At 27.9% G+C, this 27053-nt stretch overlaps 1 protein-coding gene across 2 annotated transcripts; it reads right to left on the bottom strand.

Annotated features, from left to right (window-relative positions):
• Window positions 1-132: 132 nt before the first annotated feature.
• On the bottom strand, window positions 133-24368 carry LOC111036016. Of its 2 annotated transcripts, XM_022317885.1 has the most exons (6): window positions 23734-24368; window positions 22509-22835; window positions 9314-9466; window positions 4900-5083; window positions 1779-1945; window positions 133-695 (listed from the first exon to the last, which is right to left on the bottom strand). In XM_022317885.1, exons 1-6 carry the CDS (start codon window positions 24100-24102, stop codon window positions 510-512), a joined length of 1386 nt encoding a protein of 461 aa, XP_022173577.1. In that variant the 5' UTR covers window positions 24103-24368; the 3' UTR covers window positions 133-509. The 2 variants fall into 2 exon arrangements, with proteins under 2 accessions (XP_022173577.1, XP_022173578.1); XM_022317886.1 differs by lacking the exons at window positions 22509-22835; window positions 23734-24368 and adding an exon at window positions 13733-15144.
• Between the last annotated feature and the right edge of the window lie 2685 nt (window positions 24369-27053).

The raw sequence follows: 27053 nt of genomic DNA, 5'->3' as shown, positions 1-27053 counted from the left end.
ATAACATATTATAATGAAATACAATATATACTTTAAATAGGTATATCTTCGAGTAAATTAGCTAATTTACTCGATAATTCATATTTTTATAATCTCAAAACTAAACAATTGTATATACCTATGAACATCTGAATTTATAAAAAAATAATGAGGTTACACATTTAACAATCTAATAACATCTGTAAATTCAATACATTTTATTAAATTATCAACTACTATTATAATGTAATATTGTACTATTTACAAAAAGTATAGTTCAATGTCGATATAAAATATAATATTAAAACATTGGTTCACACGATATCTAAATAATCTTTGACATTTCACAACTAAAAAAAAAACAATAAAAATGGAACGAGCTAAATGTATGTACATGATTATAAATAATAATTATTATGTCAATATAAAAAAATATTTTAATTTGAACGAACACAAAGGATTCGGTGTGTTTTGAAAACGATACCTTCTAAGATCCAAAAGTACAAACCTTAATGTTGGTTATTGTCATGTCAAACAATTTTACTTCTGTTGTTTGATGTTTCTTCTACTTTATTTAACATGGTTATGTCACCATTTTCACTTGTAAGTAACATTTTCTCGGTTGTATCCTCTGTTTTCTCTTCTTTTCCAATTTTAATTTGCGTCATTTCTTTACCTTTTTCGTTGTCACGTATTTGTTTTTTGCGTTTTCTCTTCTAAAATAGAGGAAAAAACAATTAATTAAGACATAAGTTGAATTTTAGTTTTTTTGGCCTAATAATGTTCTATATAAATGATTTTACTTAAAAATTAACTTTTAGTAATGCAATATAAATCCAAGGAGACAAGTTCCTTCTATAATTGTTTGTTTAATTGAACAATTAAAAAAAAAAATTTCTGATTTTCTTCAAATAACCTTTTATACAAATCATACTTAACATAATATATTTTATTACAAATTGTAAACAAACACATTCAACAAGGACAAGTGGCCCATTGTCTTCTTAAAAAATAAAAATAAAAACTGAGGGAGTGCAATTGGTCATTAGTATAACTTAAATGACGGATGTAAATTGGGCCCGCTATTACTTTTTTTCTTTTAAGCTCGGCTAGGAAATTTCTGGTAGTAAAAAAACTCGATTGCAAACTCTGTCCTATAATTTTTTGATAAAATATAGTAAACATGACACGATGGAAAAGCAGAAATCACGCTTGAAAAGTATAAAAATTAAGAAATTTCAGTAAATTAATACGCCGAAATGACTTCTACTATAAAAAATAAATTTTACACATTTAGGTACATTATTATTATATTACTTAATGCTGTTATAACGGATTTTCATACTTTTTAATTTTTTAATTTTATGAAAATCAAAATTAAACAAAATAATTGTTGGAGGATAATGGGATCGTCTCCTCGTATTGGCCTTTGGGTAATGCTAAATGGTTCTTTATATGTATAAATTATTATTAGGTATGAGAAGATATGGGCATATTTTTTTATCCGGGCCGATTTTACACTTCAAACATTTTTAGTTTTTACCGGAAAAAAAATTCTGAGTTCACAATCTCCCCTAAATATGTGTATTGTAAATGTATAATTTAATAATTAATGCGTTTATTGTGATGATTGATATTTTATGGATCGGGGTGCGAGATTATCAATATTCTATTATTGTTAGTTATACTTCATAGTATAAATTAGTAGCTTATTTTTTTTTGTATTTTAAGAGAAAAAAAATACTTAAACACATATTATATTGTGATAAATAAATTAATATTATTAATTTGTTCCTTACCTGAACTAAGAGTCGTACGTAATAACACGGAAAATCGACACATTGTGTACCGTCTTCTTCGGCATCTATGTAAACACCACGGACTAATATGGAGTTGGAGGAGTTCAATAAGACTAGAAAGGCAAAACATGCAATATGCGATACCCAATAACTGGTGATAGGAGCATCTGAAAAGTTGATTATAGGTTCTTATAAAATCAAACAGTGAAAAAAATATAAATTATTATATATATATTTTTTTTTATTTAGAAGTTATTCATTTGTGTATACAACTGTATGACGTGATCAGTGTTCATCAAGTTTTTTAGATTTAACATTTCAAAGGATTTACACATCATCGAATTTAAAGTGAAGAAAATTTACTGTTATCAAGGAGATGTTTTAATATTTTAATTGTTTGACAGTTATAACCACGATGTGGAGAAGATATCTTCACTTTATCCTAGTTATAACTTATATTAATAAAATAGTTATAAATATATAAAATATTAAAACTTACAAATTCTCATTTATTTTTTTAAGCATCGAAATTCGCCTAGAGGACATAGATAATGTTTTTAGCCTTACATTTTATAATCAAGTCAATTATTAACACGTCCGTGATTATGACTAGTAATAAAAACCATAGATATGTATGATAGAAACTAATTAAAACAATTTATTTATGATGGAAGTATATTACCTATGTTATGCGTTTGTAAGACAAAGACAACAGATACAGGTATAGCATATTATAGTCCTTTTAATCTTTTAATTCTAAAATAATCGAAGAAGTCACACTGACATAATATACTTTAGGTAGGTACTATAAATACTAAATCTACGTAGATGTAGAGTGTACCTCGTCATTGAGTACCTAGGTCACTGTAATGGATGTGTTAAATTTTAATTAAATGATACATCATACGGATAAAAAACTACTTCAGCATTAGGCTAAATTTTTGTTTTTAAATCTATTTTGTAAAATCTATGAGTCTTGTATTTGTTTTATTGTTGAGGCTTAGGTATTATAACTAGAGCATTTACGAATTTGTATCTATAAGCGTCTCTTCTTTTACGTCTTAAATTTTGGAAAGCTTCTGTGTTATGGCCTTCACTTTTATTTTTTCCTCTTTTAGCTGCGTAGTTGACACTACTAACCTCCCCCCATCAATCGCATTCTATGTCCCAGTCTATGCCACAAGAAACCACTCACTTTTTTTATACTACATCCCATCCTGCTTCCTATTGTCACAATCACCCCATCTACAGAATGGCCCACCAGATTAATACATTATTTTAGTTTTTGACTAACTAATAACTTTATTTAATATTATTCAATGAATTCTCATTAATTCACCCACTTTTTTCAATTTTATATTCAGTATTTCTTACAAATTGTACATCTCCCTAACTTTCATATAAAATAAAAAATCCTAAGTGCACTTTCTTAAACACTTTTCGATTTTTTTGGGAAGGAGTGCAAACTTAGGGTCGCATTTTGAATAAATTGAATAAAAAGATAACCGTTCCAATAAATTCAACATGTTAAAATGAATTTTGAGGAGGTTTGTTGCTAGAGTGAATCTCTTTCGTCGCAATCTTTAAAAAAGCTAAAAAAAAAGTGTTATCCAAAAAATGTCAACACACTCCCACCAATGACCAAAAAATTTGTGAGATTTTGTTGAATTCTGTTACAAGTGCATCGCTAACTTCACAAACATGGATTATTTTGTACACGATTATTATGTTTAAAATCGGCTAATGTAGAATGGTTACCTTAGCATCAGAATTCAAATATATTGTTCTATTAGCTACAGGAACCACGCATGTGTAAATGGAATGATGGACGGTAGTCAGGGATAATGATAATATACCTAGCCCTTGGGTCTCAAGTAGTACCTACGTGGTAAAGGACATACCGTTAAATCTGTAAACGAAGTTGATCAAGTGGTGGAATAAAATTAGTTCATATTTATCAATATTTAGTGCGTAGCTGACCCTATCACACAAAACAGGATTATTACCGTAAGTTAACTCAAATTTTTTTATTGTATTCAAAAATGAATAACCATAGATTCTTAAAATTGTAATAAAAACTTATGTTAGGATATCCTGGACGTGATATCATTTTCAAAATATTTTTGTTTTCTTGAGATAATAATTATGTACTGTCAAATTGTATTAGGTAATTTTTCTATTTATTTATGCAGATAGAAACTTTGTTTATTAGTCAAATATCCTAAACATTTTTTATCAAAGCTCCTCATAAATTGTGATTATAGTAATGAATAAGCATCAATAATACATAGTTTGCAATATTTTTTGTGTAGACTTGAATTTCAAGTTTTGATCTAATCGAAAATTTAAACAATAAATAACCATTTTTCCTTTTACAATTGTAGTCAATTTTAATATACTTCAAAAAATATTAGTTATTGAGACTTGAAACATTTTATCATAACGTGAATCATTTTTTTCTGTACTTCATGAAACTTTCAATATATTTTGACAAATTTTTAGCTATTTATACTGTTGACTTACTCATTATTATACTTACGGCGGTATTGTCTTATAAGTTAATGGTTTGCAATAGTATTAGTTATGATATAATGGTTTATCTTATAAATAATAATAATATAATATCCATTACATTGACCTACTCAATGATGAGACACACTCAAACTCTGCTTTACAGCAGAGCAATTTTCCTGGTTTTGAATTAACACATATAGCTATTTTTCTCTCATATTTTTTATTTATCAATCATTTAAAATAATTTGTGTGTGAAAATAGTGTTTATTTATCTTTAGTATGTAAAACAAATTTCTATTTTACTATTTTTTTTAACTTTTTGGATCAATGCTATTATATTTAACTTTTAACCTTATTTTATATTTATGACATGATATTTGATTTATTATTTAGAAATTAATGGTTGTAAAGACTAAAAATTTTAGAATTATATATGCATACAATTTTGAGAACATATTATTAAAATATTATTTAGCATTTTTGGCTCTTGAAAATATATACAACTTTTCATATTTTTTTTTTTTTAAATTTATATGATCCCATATATACTTATAGTATGTATTTATATAAATTATATATTATGTAGTATGTTCATTCAATATCTAACCTGGTATAAAGTGAACATCCAGCATAGTCCATACTCCTCTCCACACGTTTACAGCACCAAAAAATGAGAATAGTAAGTATACATCCACAAACAGTATTCGTTTCAAACCGTTAACTTTGTTAACCAATTTTTTTATAGCTGGTTGTAATGCAAAAGCAAGTAGTACTACACTATACCCTATAACCTACAAATATAAATAATACAATTAGTAAAATTACGATCAGACGATGATTAGTTGACTATAATGGGCAATGGTTGCAGTACATAATATTATGATACTTTTAATATGATAATTCCGTAATTTATAAATTTAATCAAAGATAAACCTGAAAGTAATTAAAAGGAATTCAAGTAAATACATGAAGTAGTACATGTGGTATAGTGGTACAAGTAGTACCTACTTCAGCAGGGTTTTAAATTATCGAAATGTTCATGTCTGTTTAGTGGGGGGGGGGGGGGCTAAGAGGCTTTCCCCCCTTTGGATATGTTATATTATGTATTTATATGTATAGTAAATATATTTTAGATAGGTCGTCTTAAAATCCATAAATATATTAATAATAATGGTTTTTTCGACGTTTTTGATACCTACTGAACTTTGTTCAAGTATCAAAAATGCATACCAATTTTTTTTCGGAAAGCGTTTATTAAGTTCAAATAGTCGATTTCCATCACTCAGAATCATTTTTTCATACATCATAATTTATCATCAAATTTAAGTTAAACACATCCATTAATGGAGGACATTCATGGATTCAAAACCCGGCTTATACCCACTTCGCCGACGTCCCAGTTCATTGAAAAATACACAAGTTATAACTTTTAACAGTATTCACAATCCGCCAACAGGTGACAATAACATTAATTAAAACATGAAGGGAGACTTCAAGTACATTTAAAGGATATGTAAAACATTATAAAATAATTAATTTTTTTCAGATTAAAATCCAAAGCAATAAAATATGACATATGCCATTGATTGATTAGTACATCGATATATCGATAGAATATATTATATATCATTGTATATACATAAAATGACATACTATTTATAAAATTTATTTTTATTTTATTAATGTTTACAAATTTCTTAAATAATATAATTTATATAACCTCTATACTGAAATATTATGTATAATAGTTTTTTGTTGGGCAGTAGATCGGTCAGCGAATTAGCGGTTGGCAAATTAGAAATATTAGGATATAACTATTAGGAGTCGCCAGTCAACGATTATACACGTATAATTCTCAGTATCCGACACCGGAAACGGTTTAAAAAAGATGATATAATTTTATTTTGAATAGAATACAAATTTAATTCGTTTTCTATTTTGACCAAAATGATTATTAATGATTTATTATAGATATATTAATACATCCAAGTGATTTATTTATTTGATCTATTTAATAATAATTTATTTTTATTATTCTATTTAAGTTTAAATAATACATAAAATAAATAAATATAAATACCACAGTATATTATATGGGTTATCTTCTATATCTTAAGTATTTATAACCTTACTTTATTTTTCGTTATTAATCAATATTTTATATACCTACCTAAACATGCGATCTATAAAAAAAAAATGTCCCTTAGGTATAGATAATTTCTAAGCATACATTAAATTGCGACTTATTATACTCAATAACAATAGGTACACTCGAAAAGGTATTCTACCTGAAAGTCCGGTAAAAAATCCGATATTTAATATTATAGTCGCGTAATTATTTTTGAAACCAATGCATGCACATGTTATTAAAATTTAATACAACCATATACATATTTTACATCGGCTTCTAAAGATTCGTTGAACCGGTCTCCAGTTTGTTTATATTAAAAATATTTCCAGAATTAAGAAGCGGAAAATAGTAAGATTAATTATTGTAATTGATTTTATATTGTATTAAGGTATACTTCAACTGAAGCAAAATGGAAAACGATACAAAGAGTTAGGAAGTTTAATTTTAACACTGACAATACAGCTTTAGTTATTATATAAAAAGTATAAAATAATAAATAAATTAATGACCCTGATCACTTGTATAAATCACTGATATGTGATAAAGTATTTAAGTATCTACTAAAATAATGAAAATAAAATAGGGTTATTTGTTCTGTATTAATTTGGCATTTAAGTATTTTAAAGGCTTTAATATTGTTCAGAAACAATATGTAAACAAAATAATCGGCAATCGTCGACCTTATATACCAAAATATTCTTGCATGTTACATGGCAACCAAAATAAACTGTTTAAAACGAGATTTTTTAGTGATCTTATCATTGTATAGGTAAAAAAATACAATTTAATAAATAATAACTCATGTGAAAGTTCTCACAATGAGAGTTTTCTTAAATTCAGTGAACTTGTAAGGGTCCTACATTCATAATACATCGCCAAGCGCTGATTGTAATTTTCTCATAAAGATATCAGATCGTGTAAAAAAAAAATTCAATTAATATTTAACTTTAAAAAAGAGATTGTTTGACAGATATTTGAATGTCTTATAAACTATTTTTAAGGACAGTAAATTTAATTACTTTGTTTTATTTCATATTTGCATAATAGTCATTAAAATAATATGTATTATATAGCTCTAATATCAGCATTTTTAAATTAAACTTCCTTAATGTTTTTCTGATATACCACTGTCACATGAGTAATGCCAACAAAGGTCAAAGATAACAAATCATGATGTAATATTTTTTCAAACATTTATAATTGTTATAAGTTTTGAATTATTTAATTACTTAATGTACCTTTATAATCAATACATCATTAATTTTATAATTTTCATTTAATCTCTTACTGTTATTGGTATATAAAAATGCCGTGTCGAGTAGACAGTAGCGCATACCTACTTATATTTGAGTCAAATATGTTTTCTATGCAATTGAAGTATTGAATTTATGCTGATATATAGGTATGTAATACGTTTGATAGAGCAATTGTTGTTACGTGCTATTATATTATTATATAATGTTGAATGGTTTAATACTACACAACAGTACAACGCTACATAATATGATTCTATTTATTTTTAAATCATCTATGGTTGTAATATAGCTAAGTTAAGATGAAAGATAAACGTGTGTGGCTCGAGAACATTTAATAAAACACTAACTACGATTACAGTCAATCATAATACGGAAAAGACCAATTAACAAACGTTAAAATAAATTATTGTAGTTTTTTCATTAAGCAAATATTGTTTTCTGCAGGCATTTAGCAATTTAAGTTCTTTGCGTTCTTCTTCTTCGATTTACATTTTCGATTATTTGAAACACATATTTAACCCAGGTAGGCTTGACTTAATCTAAGTTTGCAACTAGCAATATATGCAATACCTATGACCTTTAATAATCTATTAATCCGTATAAATTGGCTGCAACCCGATTGAGCACAGTTAAAATTGTTCGCAATCCGATTTAGTCAGATGCAATCAAACAATAGGAATCCAAAAAGATAACAAAATGTGACACGACACTGAACGCTCATAAGTGTAACTTCGCCGTAATTATTTATTTATTATTCATTGAAATAAATTATTACAAGTTGAAAAGAATATTTTAGAAAAAACATCAAATTTTGTACTTTTCAATATACCGTTGGTTTTCATGTATATTGCTCAACAATGTCCGAAACGTTGAGTATCTACAGGTACACTGACACGCCGTACATGATAAGTGCAAGTACGACCGATAGTTATGTTTAAATAACTCCTCTAAAGAATAAAAAAAAATCGATTTGACACGACAGCAAAGTAGATTATCTCAAAAATCACGAAAATAGATTAGGTATATGTAAATTGTATGGATAATAAATACGAATCTTACAAACGGGGGATATGTATGATACTCGTTAATACTCATAATAAAAAAAGTATTTCTTAAGCCGAGTACATGTCTGGGCCTGGTTGTAGATGGACCGCCAAAAATTGACAACGTCGCATGAAATGACAATATCTTTTCTGTGCTCAATCGGGTTGTTAAAAAAAAAAATGAACCGTTTTCAATCGGGTATCATCATAGATGTAAATCATCTTTGTTCTGTTGCTTTCTCATATTAGTTAATATTGTTTATTATATTGTTTCTCATATTTTTGATGAGAATAAATATTAATCTAAACAGATAGTCAAGCTGATAACAAACTTATCAACAAACGGAATAAACCGTCAAAACAACCCATATATTTGTTTCAATTAGAGACTATCGTTTATAATGTTTTATAGTTGACAATCAGTTAAGGAGATTATAACAAATAATTTATATAGGTTCTAATAGCAGCCAAATGTTGAAGGACCGAAACAATATTTATACTTTTTATAACAAAACTATATTAACATGATTTCGTTGAAATAATTTTAAAGTTTTTTCGTTTATAAAATAAATATTGAAAATGTATACATACCAATGATAGAATTGCAGATGTGTGAAAATCTTCGGGGTATAAATAATCGTCCATTAGACTCCAAACACCACGCCAAACGATGACTACCAATGAGCCAATAATACAAACGCTGAAAAAGCTATCCAATACATACAGCCATGATCCAGTGCCATCCTGTAATACGAAATAAACATACATAATAAAATAAATGTACTTGTCCAACACACAAATGAGTGATCAATATGACAAATATTTGACTATTCTATAGATCTTATGGATTTTAGTTCAAATGAATTGAGGTGACTTCACTGTAGACAATAACAAAAACTACTTTAATCGGATTTTTAAAATTACCATAAGACAAAAACTAATACAATATTCTATTTAAAGTTTTATTATATATTGTCATGTTGATCTTTCTAATAATTATTACAATTTTAAGTTGGTTGTAAAGTGGCCACAGAAAAAGATCTTGTTCATTTTATTTTGTATATGAACAACAAACACTATTTTAGTTTAGTAATTTATTAAGATAGTTTAAAATATTTTCTTAAGAATCGAAAACTCGTATTAATTAAAAACATAAAGTAAGCTGAAGTTACCAATAATGCAGCTACTTATTAACTTATAACTAACAACAGTAGAGTCTCGGTAATCCAACATGTACCAATCTGTGGAATTGGTTCGTAGTCGGATTATTGTAGCTTATAAATAAAAAATAAATTGTGTATTAATTGACATCTACATTTTAAATGCATATCTACTTATTACTATTATTTCTTTAAAAAATTATATGCTTTACAAAAATGGTTGAAATTAAAAATTATCATAATTTTTTTTGTATTTTTGTCCGACATAGACGTATTGTTTTGGAATTTTTCATGATAAAATATCTAATCGGTGTGTTGGAATTGATAGAATTGATCGATTTTATAGGTATTTGGACATTATTTTGAAAAATAAAATGCGACTGGAATACTGGACGGGCCGAATTGTCACGTAGCCCGATTACCGAGATAGTAGAGGAGACTGTACTTGAAAATTCTTCTATTCAGAAGTAGAAGTGTTAAATATTCAAGTTGAGACATTTATAAAAAAAAAAATACAAATTTTTATTCAGTTGGCCTTAATAATCTACGACGATTGACCATGTTAAATTATTATAATAAGACCATTAGTGTTTTCTAAGATGACAATGACACTATGGAATCGGTTTTGAACTGGATCAAGATAAATAATTTCGCTTTCCGCAAACGGATGATAAATGATAGGATCTATATTCTAATACATATACCTACCTAACTAACATACAATAAAGACTTTTAATAGAATGAGGGATTCATACACTCTTATATGAATGTCGTATTACGTACCCAACGACCTTTAAATACTTCGCGGCAATTATTTTTTTACACACAGCTTAATCGTTAAATGGTATATATTTTTAAATTAATAATGTATAAATAATGTATAAATATTGTATATATATTATTAGTTATGGCCCTTAGGTAAGTTATTTTATTTAATCATACATGTTTAGTCATTCCATGTTAAAATTACAAGTTTATGATTGTTCTATAAACAATGCAGTGGTCATTGGTTGTTTTAAATACTTATAAAAAGTGTTAATCTTGAGGTGGTATGATTTAAGTAAAAAAAATAATAATTAAGAATGTTATATGTGAAGTGTATAGTGTAATATCTAATGAATATTTATAAATATTATTTGTACTTTTCCGATACAAATTTAATGGCATAGCATCGCAGTATTTAACAAATAAATTGTGTAACCCAATGTATTCAAACTAAATTGTATTTATAATTTACTTAACTGTTTTTGTAACTTGGTACAGTCAAACATTAAATGCTTTAAGACAAAAAATAAAAAAATATAGTAAATACCAAGACTTTATGACGGTGAGTCAAGTGGTACCTACCACTATGTTGTACAGTAGCTGTCGAGTGTGTCACTGAAATAGATGTGTTAAATTTGAATTCGATGATAAATCATTGCATACGAAAAACTATCTGTCAGCCTATGTCGCAAAAAGTATATTTTATGAAATAGTTGCTTTTAAAATAATTTATTTAAGTATTAATTATTAGGAATACAGTAGGTTGAATTGATTTTTGACGAGACCATTGCACTTAAAAATGTCATTGTGCGTACAAAATATAATTATATTTTTACGTACCTAGTAAAATACCTGAAAACTTTTACATACTTTTACATATTAAAAATGTCAAGTACCTACCCATTTTTAAATTACAACAAAATAACTAAGATCATTATTCTTAGTTTAAATATTTAATTTTACTAAAATGTCTATAAAAAATAACCATTTTTTGGGGGGTCATCTACAGTATATGGACTAGTAACTATGAGAAAAATTGTTATATAATTTCAACAATTTCAACTTCAATTATAAAATCGAACTTTTTATATGTTTAAGCTTAAAAGTGAATTGAAAATTGTCGGGAGTTTGATAATTTTTTCAAAATTTAAATTTGAATAATGCTCATAAAAAAAATTATATATCTTTAATAATTTTTAGTTGCTAAAGTAAAATTTACGAGAGACGTCGTATTAATGTGTTATGCTTGTTGACCTAGCAAAAAAGAATTATTAAAATATTCAAAACAATAAATAATTAAAAATTTTAAATATTTATAAATAGCTCAGAACGAGTCAAAATTTCTTAAATGCATAATGCCTTTATAAATCTTTAGTTAAAATTTTAAGTGTATAGTCCATCGTTTTTGAACTACAACAAAATAAATACGTGAATTGTTTGATGAGAAATCGTTATTTTACGCGTTGTACTCGCAAATATTCAATGTCGTAAAAATTTGAACTTCAAACTATCCTAAAATATTAATGTGAATTTTTTTGTCAACTTTTATTTTGTTGAAGGAAGAAAAACTTGTATTACGTTTCCAAACATTTTGACCGAACTAAGATTTTTTTTTTAACATTTAAAGAAAAAAATCAAAAAGTTCAAATATCTAAATAGATCTATAAGAGTCAAAATATTTTTGAAAATGTTATTATGTGTAACGAATTCTATAATAAACATTTGGTGAAAATTTAAAGCATCTATGGTTATTTCTTTCTAGAGTTACACCAATTTTGTAAAAAACTGATTTTTGAGGAAAAATTTTCTTAAATTTTTCTTGTTTTTTTCAAACGTTTTTGAAAATGACTGGAATTTTTTATATTTGACATTTTAAAAGTACCAACTAAATCTAATTTACCATCAAAAACCACCCTCAAAATATAAAATCAAAGCATTATTTTGACTACTTATCGTGTATGTATACATACACAAAAAATTAAAATTAAACCCACATGAATCACTCCACTTAGAATCAAACATTAAAAATTCGACTATTTGAAAAAAAATGTTACCCAACTTTAATTTTTAGACAGAGATACGTTCAAAATGATCAGCCTTTCAAAATGTCTTCGATTCACCAAAAATATAGTTAACACTCAAATCGTACTGAATCTAACCAAAAATTGGACAAATGATTTAAAGCCAATGGCATCACCATTATAGTCTCCGAGCATACAATTGATGTTATGCCTTAATTGAATTACGTTTCAGGTGGTTTATTCAAAAATATCATTCAATTTTATGTATTAAACACAATAATTATACAAACATTTTATAATTTCCTATAAGCTTATGTATAATGCGATAGGTAACAGTATAATTTAAATAAGTTTATTTTATAAAAAATGTATATAATACTACAGAAAATAATCTTCGGAATTCTAAATTATTATTGTCTCTGTAAAGCTATAAAATACTAAATATACCTAATATTTAGACAAAAATCGTGCGTTTTAGGTCTTATAAACAATGCATAATTTTAAATTGGCAAAAATAAAATTTTAAAAAACATTGAGGCTTTTTAAAGGCTTTTCTGCCTTAAATTTGGATTGAAAACTTTCAGAGCATTCCTTCGGTAGTTCAGCCTTTAGTGTTTATAAAGTAAAACATCATTGTAAAATTAATTCATTCCTCAATTCACTCACCAGAATCTTGAAATATCTAAAATTAATTTTCAATATTAAAGTATAGGCGTATAAAAATATACTATCAAAGAAACAATTTGGGTTATCGTTTATGAATTTCAAAAGTTATTTCGTTTTTATGCGTTCTGATTTTTAACTTAAAAAAATCGTTTATGAGATTTCGTTGAACTTTTAGGGCTTTACAGATTTTTACTTTCTCGCGTGATTTGAAACTTTTTGGGTGCTTTTAGGGTGGCTTAATTGTTTTACTCCCAGATAAGAAAAAAACTACTGTAACAGTAGTATGCAATTGTGTCTTATAAGAAACCACGAGTAGGGGGAATACCACAGCATTATATCATATTGTGATGCAAATAATGTGACTCGGCGATGATGTACAAATGTATTATGAATCTCACTCGAACTCCCATGCGAAACAGCGTGGGCACCTCAAAATATCCGTCGTAGTTGTCGGTTAGTATAGCTATTGGGGGAGCAATGATGTTGCGCAGGGTCTTCATGGAGGCCAAGCTGCCTATGCCGATGAACACGGATGCGGCGACCGCGGGCGGATGGGTGCCCGTCACCACGTCCATAATGCTCCAGATACCGCGCCACGAGTTGATGCAAGCGTACGCGAACGCAGCCGTGTAACTTCTGGACATCACGTAGTACATGACCGTGTGCTTCCTGGGCTTCAGATAGTCCATGAACCGGTGCTGGAATAACGTAAATATAAACAAGCCGATGAACCCGATGCCCAAGGACGCGATGATGCTCAAAGCCTGGTGCCCGGGTAGTATATATATGTCCATCAGCTTCCAAGTTATCCTCCAGTATGTGACTACTACGGGGGTGATCACTGCCGTGGACAGTGCGGCGTCGATGGCCACCAGAGCGGCAGGCCCGTTGCTGAGCTCACGTCGCATGGACGTCATCGCGGCTGTCAAAGGTGTCGAAGGTGTCACGACGATGTCACTTCGGTCTCCTCGGGGTGAGCGGCAGGACGATAGCTACGCCGAGCGATCACTCGGTATGTTTACCACAGTCCGTTTTTAGCAGGTCGGATAGAAGCAGCAGCAGCAGCCGATCGGCCGGTCAGTCGTCGTCGGCCATGCAGTCATCGCCGTAGAGTGTGCCGCGGGAGGATGCGATGTGGTCGTCGTGATCGTTGTAACACGTGGTGGCGATTGAGGAGACGGTCAGAGGACACAAAGCGGCGCGCGCGCGCTGTTAACTGACGCTGACATGGTTGCACACTATACTACTGCCGCGGGCGGATGGAACAATTTTGCTACTTGCGGCTTTATCTCAATCGACCGATAAAAAAATAAATAAATAAAAAAATACACTCATAACATTAGACGGTGGCCCATTGTACTGCCCTCCCCACTGACGACAAGTGCGAAACGCTTTTGTCTGGGACATCATTTATGCTGTGTCGCCGTCGCCGACGTTCGGTTAATAATATATATATATAGGTATATCCATTATTCATTCACAGGGACAATTGTTATTATTATTATTATTGTCTCTGTAGGTATAATACGTGTATCCGTTGTTTCTTATGGTTCGCGCCATCCTGCTGTCATCGGTGATTTAGAATTATTTCAGTTGAACCGCAATAAGAGGTAAAGATCTGTCAATTTTACAATAATTTTGTGTTTATGCGTGATACCTACTTGAATACTTGTAACTTTTAAAGTATTTTGTTTTATGAATCACGTTTAATATATAGGAGATTATAAAAATACCGATTTTTAGATGGGTCAACATTTTGCTAGCTCAGAAAAAAATAACGAAACGTTTAAATAGTGCTAATGAAATGGCTTAAAACTTTTATACCAAACAACTGTGTACCTAATGTGTGTATTGTATAAATCTATATATATATATGATATGTGTTATTATTTAAAGTACCTATATCAATGTCTACAAATAGTTTTTAAATATTTTTTATTGAAATTGTAATGTAATATAGAAACTAAGTTGTTTAAAATTGAATGTAATAGTTATTTTTTTAAATATCCATGTTGCAAATAATGATTTTTGTTATGCAAGGTCTAATCAAAAAGTTTTGACACAGATAACAAAAATACCTATTTGTAGGTAACGCATATGCTGCAAAAAGACAAATCATATTATTTACCCAACAGTTAACAAAGAAAATAATACTTTTGAATCGATGTTCTTCTTTGTTCACGAAATGCATGAAAAAAGTCTAAAGACTGAAGTCCTGAAATTCAAGAGTCGCTCCTCTCCAGTCTAGCAGTCGGAAAGATTTTAAGGTCTCACATTTTCAAGTTATGGATGAAATAAAACACAATAAGACGAAACAACTATGAGGAACTTCCGAAAATTACTTCAAAGGTGCATCTAAAAGTGGCAGAAACGATGTGAGAAGACTGAATTCAGAAAGTGTCTGTTTCGTATGAGATTAAATGCAAATAATATATAATATATAAACATATACATGACCTTAAAAATGTATATTGTTTGGTTTAAACGTATGATTTTGCTAAACCGATACTTCCGTGTATTGGTTTCATTCAAGAAGGTGCACACCTGCATTAGGTATACATTTAAGTATTGCTTAACAATATAAACAAATGTTGTGAAACTTAATTCACAGAATTAAAATTATTATTTCTTATAACTCTTTATTAATTTGATAAGTTGATAATGAATAATAATAAAATAATTGGATTATGAAAGCACTAATACATAGATATTATTATCATTGTATGTATATATATACATAGGTAATTATTACATATACCTAAACTATATTATTTCTTAATACAAGATGTTTAAATATTACGTTGGATATTTTTTGCATTCACTAAATTATCTAAAAGGAGGAAATAAAGTATTAACTGATAGTGAATTGTTATACGTGGATAGTAATTATTAACTTATAGTTTGAGTCATAGCGAATTTTCTCTAATTAGTTAGTTAGATAGTCATAACACTAAAATTAGTTTATATAATATTGATGCCTCTACATATTTTTATGATTATGCCACTATGTCTTAGATTATTACATTATTCCATTATTTGATGTGTATAAGTGTATCACAATGAAACATTAAAGGTTATCAATACTATATCGTGAAAGATAGTACTAGTCTGTATGCATTTTTTTTGTTGAGATTCAACATTGTTGACCATATGTTGTAGATGTCCGAAAAAATATGTGACGAATTTACGGGTATCTGACGGCATAGCCTAAATCAGACGAGTCATTTCAGTTTTTTAATCGTTGGTGCCAAAATGTTTGCAGGCCATTGTAAAATCATTACCTACCACAATATGTTCTATATAGTTAATATAGTATACCTAGCGGATGAGATTTAACAAGTAGGAAAGAAATGTTCAGACTATATTATTCATTTTGATATTTTGATGATAAATTATAAATTATAAGTTATTGTGGTTTTTTAGTATTTCGATTTGACAATTAAAACTTTTAGTTCATGTCCTTTGGTTTCAATTTGTACACACGAAAACATTGTGCAATTTGAACATATACCTACGACACTATGTTTTACCTTACACGAGCCCAAATGCCCAGACTTGGGTTGCCTGGGTGGTTGATAACATGTGATCCTCAAAAAAATATAAATATAAATGCTCATCCTATTGCTTAGAAAATATTAATGATAAATTGACAACCATTTTTATTATCAATGCTCTTATTGTCATAGAAAATAATACATTTTTCAACTTGTTTTATGTTTAATCATAAAAACATATTTTTATACAGATACATTTACTGACAAGTATATAACTTCTTAATTATCGTCACGTAAACATAGATCATACACTCATACCTATACATTTTGTTATTTTTTCTTTCTAAATAGTATCATTTTGGGACTTTGTTCGTATTATGCCATCCAAAAAAATATATCTGCTTCCCGCCCACAGGGTATGCCATCGCATACCCTACATAACCTATGCACACAGCTATTATTATTTTATGACTTCTATACCTAATGCAACAGCAGAAAAAGAACTCCGTTGAATCCAAAAACAGCACTCTTTAGATGAACTGACTCAATATCAGATTTAACATATCGGTATTTTCATTTTATACCTGGCAATTTAAAAAAAATAGGAGTGTTCTGCTCCCGACCCTCCCTCTCGCCAACAACGACGCATCTTCTTAAATTTAATGTAACAAACTATAATTTTTTCAATTTTTTAATTTAGTCGTTACATCCGTAGTCAGAAATGAATAAATCGTTTAAGTGTATAACTAATTATTGATTATTTTAAGTTATAGGTAAGTTATGAATGTTAATTACGAATATGAGTTAAAAATCTTTCAAGTTTTGTTTGATTAAATTTTTTTTAACATTTAAACCAATGTTTTCTTCGTTCATTAAATGTATGAAAAAGCCCTATTATGACTTATTATTAATATATTTAATTTAAAAAAAATTCTATAAATCATAATTGAAATATAAATAGAATAGATAGTTACAAAAATGTGAACTTTTTTCATAATAAAATAAATCTTATTTAGATGAATTATTAAATTGATAAAATATTTTTTAATAGTGTTCAAACTATATTAGGTACGTATAATAACATCATTTTGCACACTTTGTTCATACTCTGTCTTTATTTAATTGATGCGGTATTATTTTATTTTATTTTTCACTAAATATAACCTTTGAAATAATAATTTTTTATTAACTTTAAATAACTTTGAACTCATTTTCGTACTTATTAGTCCATACCTTCTAGAACTTAGACAAGTTCATAAAATGTATATACACCCAATAAAAAAACTAATTTAATTAAATTAACAATAATAGCGTTCACGTACGCCTATAAACAAAATTAAAATTACTTTGGTATATAAAATGAAAAAAAATAAATACATATGTACTATTATTACTGGGGGATTGGTTACTAGATCTAACTTCGATAATTTTTACAGATACAGTTTTATATGGAAAAAACTATTCCAAGCAAAGAGCTTTTCTTATCGAATGTTATTCTCCTAAAAATTATTGTAAATAATTATTTTTTACAATTTTGAATATCTTACGATATTAACCTTGAAATAAAATTCAAAATGTAATAAACAAACATTTTAATAACATTGAGTTATAATAAGGTTTGGATTACATTTTGTAAATTGTGAAGTTTTTTTATGAAATATATAATTTCATCGAAATGTATTCATATTCTTATGTTTTTTATCTTGAATTTATTATATTTTATATTTTTTTGTAAGGGTTAAGGATCATTTATTTATAGAAAAAAAAAAGAAAGAAAACTTGTATGGGTTGGTGTATTAAATTTATTTTTATGTATTTAACAATTTATAAGTTATTCTAATTAAGAATAACTAATATTACTATTATAGTAATATAATTAATCAATATTATCGTTCATCTTTAAGAGGGTCTCACATTGAAATCAATCACCATTACAAAAATATATCGTATATCACTTAGTTAAATCGTTTTATTTTTTAAGATATTTAAACAACAAAAAATTACATTAAATAGATACTATTTTATGAAATGGTCACTGAAATTTTAGTTTTAGGAAGTTTTTTTTTTTGGATGTATAACATCACATTTTGGAGGTGTAAAAATGCTTTGAGGGTGTTTTCTGGTGGAACGTTGAATCTAGTTAGAACTTTAGTAGGTAAAAAGTAATTTATAGTAGGTATAAAAGTGCTCAGGATAATAAAAAAAATAAAAATTGGGAAAAATATATTTGTGAAAAAACCAGTTTTTAATAAAACCGATTTTTAGAGTAGGTAACTCAAAAATAAATTACCTTATATACATGCAATTCTTAACAAATGTTTATATTATTATTTTCTTTACATAATAATATAATTGCACGATTGTAAACATAATTTTATAATCTAAGTTGAGCGATAAAAATATTGATTTTACAATGATGTTTTTTTTTGTGTGTTTTTGCGTGACAAGTTATCTCATAATAAGTAGTTAGTCAAAATAATGATTCGATTTTAAACTTTACTAACTTTTGACAATTCTTAGTATCTTTCAAAAGCTTCTGGTAAACAAAAAAAAAATTGAAATAAAACGGATATTTTTACTTTTATTTTGGGTCAAATTCATAAGTGAATAACCATACATCCTGAACATTTTCTATACACCATACAATTTTGAAATATTTTGACTATTTTTAAACTGTTTACCGATATTTTAAATTTTGATTAATTTTTTTCTACATATTGTCAAAAAGTTTGAAAATGTAACTCAAGGTTCTTCATTAGTTGTTAAAGAGCAGTTCATAAAAGTTATGAATTTAAAGATCAAATTTTGACAAAATTCATCAAAATCACAAAATGAGTAAGTATTATTTTGAAGTTAAAAATCTATGAAATGTTCTATTTTTACATCTTATGTGTGAAAATGTAAAACGAGGTATTTCAAAAATATTTAATTGTGTAACCAGAGAATAAAAAAATGATATAAAAATATTTTTTTTCATAGATAATATAAGTTCAAATTTTTACAAAATTAGATAATTAAACTGAGAACAACGATTTTAACTAATTTTTTTAAAATTTAAAAATATAGTAATGATGTATATTTGTTTTTTAACTACCTATGGTATCTTTATTGAAACCACCAATGGTGTATATAAATACAATACAGTGACCCACATAACGTCTTATGCACAGAAGAGTAATTAAATTTAAATGAATCACTCTAGTAACTCGAATTCTCACCAAATATACATAGGTTTTAGAATTTTCTAGAAATTATAAATTTTTTCAAAATATTTTGGCTCTTAAGTCCTATAAACGTTAGTAAATGTTTGACTTTTCAGTTTTATTTTTCAATTTATTTATGATAAAATGGTTGCTTGTGAGTAAAAACTTCACAGTATTTTTAGTTTTTATAGCTTAAGACTATTGTAAATTGAATTCAATGTTCCTCATAAGTTATTCTTTCATAATTAAAAACTTCAAAAATACATTAGCACAATTTTTACTAGAAGTTTTTGAAGTTCAAATGTTGACAAAATTTGTCGAAATTAAGAATTCTTATAAATTATTTTGGAGGTAGTTAAAAATGTATACAATTTCAATTTTTATTTAGTTAGTCTTGGAAATGTAATACAAAGTTCTCTCCCATAAATCTAAAAATCTAATAAATATAAATGCATAATAATTTTGTTTACACAAATTTCAAATTTATATTTTGACAATATTTTTGAAAATTGGTTCAATATTTAACATTGGAGGGTTTTTTTGACAAAGCAAACTAGATTTTGTACTTGTGCGTTTGGAGTGGAACAAAACTTATAGAAAATGAGTATATATTAACATAAAATTGGTTTTGAAAAAAATCAATATTAATTTAACATTTGATAGGTACTTACATTTTAACCTAATATTTATATAATCATTTTATAGACATGATACGATTTAAAAAAAATTTAGACCTCAAACCACAATAACATTTTTCTCACTTTTTTTGGTGTTTGTACTTCATGGTGCAACCATGTCTCTGCTCTACTATTTGAGATATATGCGTCTCATTTACACTATTAGTCTCACAAACACATAATTTGTTTTCAATTTGTTGTAATAATTATTTAGAATTCAATATTGTTCATATTAATGTATAATTTTAAGTGTGTTTCTCTAAACTACGGTTATTTTAACATAATGTTATAGTACTTTCAGTCATTATAGCTATGTTTGAGTGTTTCTAATTTGAACTCTTTTAACAATTACAACAATCACGGATCTATAGTTAGAAATGAGAATTTTAGAAAATTCTTTCTGACGCCTCTATAACTCATTTACTCACAAGTTATCATACATATCTATGGTATAACGTGCAATGATAAAAAAAAACCCTTTTTAAAATATGTTTTAAGTTTTATACACGTTACACGAAGAGGTTGTCACTTAATGTCACTTATTGAATAAATGTATGTACACAATATAATATTTCAGTGAAAATTTCATGGTTCTGAAAACTGTTCATATCTCATAAAACAACTTCAATTTCATGAAAAATATGATTTCATTATGCCATAATATATATTATTTAGGTATTTGAGAAAAATAAGACGATTGATAAATTTATTTTGTATAAATATCTAGTTAAAAGATATTGATGTAGGTAATAAATTTATTATTACTTAAATACATTTGTATAATAATACACACCATATTTAAAAAATAAAAGCAAACTGATTTTGACCATTTGTATATATTGAATAAATAATTATAAATTTAAGTGTGTGCGAACATATACTGCGTAGGTATATATAAGTATTCCTAATTTTTTTTTAATCTTCTCGTAACCTACATAATATCTAAGGAACTATAACATATTTATTTATTTGATGTTTAATTGCCTTAATAATTATCTGATAAAGAAGAAATAGAACAGCTAAAATAATATTAATATCATAATACTTTAATACAGAACTACAAAATTATAATTAGTATAGGTAATTATTGACGATTAATAAAATAAATACAAAAATTGATGACTGTTTGTACAATAAAACATCATCATTTCTCAGAGTAATAGCCTTGTATTTACTACAAGGATCTAGAAATGTAAATAAATAATGTGTACCTAAGAATTAAAATTGCATTAGAATATACTAATTAAATGCAATAATAATTTATATACAAATAATATGAAATACAATGTTTAAATTACTCTTAGTAGGTATCTACCTACAGATATATTATAATAGTATATCGTGCTTCATATAATTATTTTTCAAGTATTATATTTTTTCAATGTCAAAGGTCGGATATCATTAAGGTGATAATATTCGTTGATCAAATCCCTTTACTGTAGAATGAAGATTTAGTCAAATCCCCAAATTGTTATGTTGTTTAAACTTTTGAAAGCCAGAAAATAGGTATTATGTTTACTAATACCACTCTAAAATTATTGTTCTCAATATGTTTATATTTGTTTTATGATAAGAAATATAACGGTTTATTTAACCAATCTAATATTTATAGGGATTATTTTTCTACCTATTATTTTTTTTCAAGAATTTTATTTTAAATGAAGAAAGAAAATATTAAGCTAATATACAACTTATAGAAAACATGTTATGGTAGCATTACATAATATTGTATTACTTGATAGTAATGACTGCTGGATTATGAATTAAAATATTAAAATATTAAATTTAAATGTTTCTTACCTCGGGCCAGAACATTCTTTCAAATTGAAATATTTCTTCAGGTTTAGGATCAAATTCGAGGCCACAAGTAGGTGGCCCCATGATTGTGGCCAACATGCGAACTGAGCATAATATACCAATGGCAATTGTAAGAACAATGCTAGGTTTTACAGCTATATGTACATGATTTAATGTTACCTCAAGCAACCATTCCTGGTATACATACATAATCATGCCAATCACGAATCTTGCGTATATATATACTCTAGAAATCACCCAAAATGCAATTTTTGAATGGTTTCTTCTTTTGAAATACTTTACTAAGGGATCGCTCAATATTGATAGCAACTAAAAAAAAAAAATTCTATTAATATTATTAAAATATTGAAACCAAAAATTATTACCTACTTATGTAGTCAATGAATTAACGGTTGTTTAATATTATAGGAGCTTAAATAATATACAGGTAGCCTTCGGCACATTGTATGTATAAATATCTTTAATTCGACTACCGATAAAAAATAGTAACCAAGTAACCAAGTAATAAATAAATATATTATAGGTTGCATTTTGTAAACAACCAATAGTTTTACGAATGAGTAAAGCATTTTGTTAAAAAATGTTAGCCTATAGAACGGAATACTCAACATAGGTAGTTACATTGAACGACGGCTTATTTTCAAATCAAAAAGTAAAGTTTATTATAATAATTATAAAATAACATATGAATTACTGTGGTTGATATTTTTGAGAGTCAATCAAACTCATAGATTCAACCAAATATGTTACAACGTCGAAAGTGCTAGGTAAATATAAGCAGTACAGCATAGGTTAGTAAGTAGAAACCGTGTTTAACCGTTTGAGTATTAGCCTTTTAGCCATAAGACTAGCTACATGAAATACTATTATACTATCAATCCATTGCGAACCAATTTAATTACCTATGTAACAATAATAACGATAAAGCTTGGCATATGAAATCGAAAAAAATACATAGGGTATAGCTGGTATCGTGTAGAATAAAGTGTTAAACCAAATTTAAAATCAGTGATACTATTTTTTTATTGCAGGTCATCAGTCAAGAGACTCAGGACGTGGGTTAGGTATCTACCCTTAAAAAAGAAAATATTTGGTGGTCTACACCCAGAGACTCTTAACTAACTTGCATCAGTCAACCCTCTAGGGTCCTACAAGGCTGTTGATACATAGTACACGAGAAGAACAAAATATTGCTAATCATACAAACCAATTGTACGGCAACGGACCCACCGGTGGCCAACCAAGGGTTCATTTCTTGGTGGTAGAGTACGAACAGTTGGTACGAAGCGCGCCATATCCCGATGACGAAGGTGGACGCGACGAACACATGGAGGAACACGTCGAGTACGGTAAGCGCGCGGTACGTCCACACCGGGTCCAAGCTGTACCGCTTTGGTGGCCGGTATGCATCTCGCTGCAACTCCAGCTGGCCACGCTGCAGCTGCAATTGCAGTTGCTGGTCCACGTGCTCGTCGGCCGACATGAGGCAGCGGAATTCGCGAACGCCGTGCAAGCTCTGACGAAGACGTTGGACGACGACTCGCCTCGCCGTCGCCTCCGCCTCCGACGCTTGCATTTTGTTTTAATCTTATCGGAGGCTCCGTCGCCTCGCAAACACTCCCACCACTCGCGCGCGACGAGCACCGCCACACGTGCTCGCGATGCGCTCCAACGTTTTTTTACGTTTCTTCCTCGTAGAAATCATAATCTATCGAAAAAACGCGAACCGAGTCGGCGGCGGCGGCGGAGACACAATCAAATGGACTTTGACGCGTGTGTTTGGCCGTTATTATTATTGTAGGTACACTAACGCCTAATTATTATTATTATCGCTGTTCGTATACATACTGCGCCCGTGCAGCACCGCAAGAACGCTAACTCGTGGAGATGTTCGAAGCGTAATTATGATTATCATGGTGAGGAGAAGGAGTAGCGGGAGGAGAATGAGGAGAAGGTGACGGCAGCGTCACGCGCGCTCGCCAATCGCAACATCGGCGATAGCGGTCTACGCCTAATTAGTAGCATTTGAACCGTACAGCGGACAGTCAGCGTTCTTTTTCTCGAAACGGTCACCTTTTCGACCGTCTGCGATACCGGACATTTACCATGTTTACTAATCAAGTACATACTTTGATCACCACACCTCTACAGGGCGTGACGTTTTATAACTCTATCGCTTGTTGTTGTTGTTGTTTTTTTTTTTAATTGTACGCAAAAGAAAAAAAATTCCGTAAATATTTAGGTGTGAATTATTTCGAAAACAAACCTTGTTCTACGCTTAATTTGAGTTATCATATCACATTTTATGACGCATTGAGAGCAAGACGGATTTCGAGTATTTTTCTACCAACCTAGATGATGTTCGTATCTTATATTCATATGTTTAACGATTGTACTTATCGAAATATTTTACAAATATAACATGTCTATTGTCTATAAAAGTGATTAATTATAATTTATAAATAATAATAAATTAAGATTTAATTGAAGATTAAAATAATTATAAGACTTATCTTGAAAACCGTAAACTTGTTTGTTTTTTTCAATAGGCAGGTACTCTATAGACAACTACAAAAAGAAACGTGGACAATGAAGACTTAATAATGAATATAATCCTAACAAATCCAATGTCCGTTTGCTTAAGCTGTTCTAATTGATCAATAAACAACAAAAACATATTCTGTTTGGCAAATTAAAAATATAGAGACAAAATTAAGTGCACGCCTACGTATTAAAATTTAAAATAGCATATAAAATATCTTTAAAACACTTTACATGGGCGTGAATTTCTAATAAAAGTCTTGGAATTCACACTCAAGTAAATGAAACGCAATTTAAAGCACTTCCGTTTCTCATACAGTGAAACAAAAAAATAATAATACAATAACGCAGAAGGAATTTTAAAATTTAATTCTAAAAATATTTTTCTGATCTTCATTATTTTAGGGTCACTCTGTATATTTGATGTAATAAATAAATCACATAGTAATCACATGATTTTTACGATAATGGATATTATAATAATATAAACGAACATACTAAAACTAATTTTTAAAAAGGAATTTATAAACATGTAATAACAGACAATTTAAAATACTATTAATAATTTTAAAAAAAATAATAGATAAGGAGTGAATAAATTTATGTTTTTGTGTATGTGGTTATGTCTTAGAGGAATAAAAATGCTACAATTTTAAATTTCGAGGATGGTTTTTGGAAGTAAATCGAATTTAGTTGGTACTTAGAAGAGTCGAAAGCAAAAATTTCAACATTTCCCTTACTTTTCTTAATGATTGGAAAAAAACAAAAATATTTACACATTATAAATTATTAACAAAATATTTTATTTTTTTTTGTAACTTATAAACGAATAACTACTTTAGATATTAAAATTTTCAACAAATTCTTAAATTAGAATTGTCTAGACATGACTCTTTTTTTTATCTATTTTTATATTTGAGTAAAATAAATTTGAAATTTTTGACTTGAAATAATTGGTAAAAATTTTGGTTTTGAATAAAGCTTTAAAATGTAATTCAAGGTTCTTTATAGGTTTTTCATAAAAATATTGAAATATCAAAAATTCATGGTCTGAATTTTAAATTCCGTTTTTATATTAACAGTTTTAAGTTTAAGTGTTGACAAAATTCGTGAAAATCACTATTATTTGCAAATTATTTCGTAATTAAAAATGCATAACATTTTAAATATAAATACCTAAGACCTAAAAATGTAATACTATATTTCTCATAAGTATAGTTCTTGCATAAATTTAAGAATATCGAAAATCCATACTATGCATATTTTTTATAAACATTTTAAATTCATATTTTTACAAAATTAGAAATAACGATTTTATTTATGTTGTGATTCAAAAAAAAAAAATCACAAGAACTTGAAACTTTTTGCTATCATGAATATTATTATTTTCTACAAACAATAATATTTAAAAAATGTTTAGACTAACTTGTATACCACCATCCTGTATTCATACTGTACTATGGTGCATCAATAGTCAATAATTGATTTATAACAATAATAATATATGGTATAGGTACCTCCTAATATTTAAATAATTTTTTTATAACACATGAAATGTTATTGTTTAAAATTAGTTCAATTTCAGCATACTGCATAACTAATAGTAATATAAATGTATTATAAAATATTCTTCGAAATAGGTACCAATAAAATTCCACTCTGAATCGTTTTTCGTTTGCAATAATTTATCATTTAATTCAAATTGTATTCGCCTATTACAGGGATCTTCTCTGACTCAATGACGAGATATCGGGGTATTTAAGAAACCTACTATAGAACAGAGTGACATGATTTTATTTTGTTAATATTACCATAAAGCACTTCAGATTTTCAATGTAAGAACAAATTTAAATGTTATGGATCATTTAGTTTATACAAATATTATTTGAAATTAACATATTCGAAAATGAGTTTCCAAGCACGCTAATCAGTTATCACAAAATTGTTATAGATTTTCGAATTTCGGGGATAAAGAAATAACAATAA

This window comes from Myzus persicae, unplaced genomic scaffold (assembly GCF_001856785.1).
Source record: "Myzus persicae strain clone G006 unplaced genomic scaffold, MPER_G0061.0, whole genome shotgun sequence".
Classification (NCBI taxonomy): domain Eukaryota; kingdom Metazoa; phylum Arthropoda; class Insecta; order Hemiptera; family Aphididae; genus Myzus; species Myzus persicae.
The sequence above is the reverse complement of the archived record's forward strand: the minus strand, read 5'-3'. Positions and strand labels throughout refer to the sequence as shown.

Excerpts from the sequence above, each read along its gene's own strand:
- LOC111036016 (XM_022317885.1), bottom strand. The coding sequence starts at position 24,102 with ATGCAAGCGTCGGAGGCGGAGGCGACGGCGAGGCGAGTCGTCGTCCAA. Across the intron at positions 22,836-23,733 it reads GGTCCGTTGCCGTACAATTG|TTGCTATCAATATTGAGCGA; the intron begins GTTTGTATGATT and ends TTTTTTTTTTAG. Across the intron at positions 5,084-9,313 it reads CATCTGCAATTCTATCATTG|GTTATAGGGTATAGTGTAGT; the intron begins GTATGTATACAT and ends TTATATTTGTAG.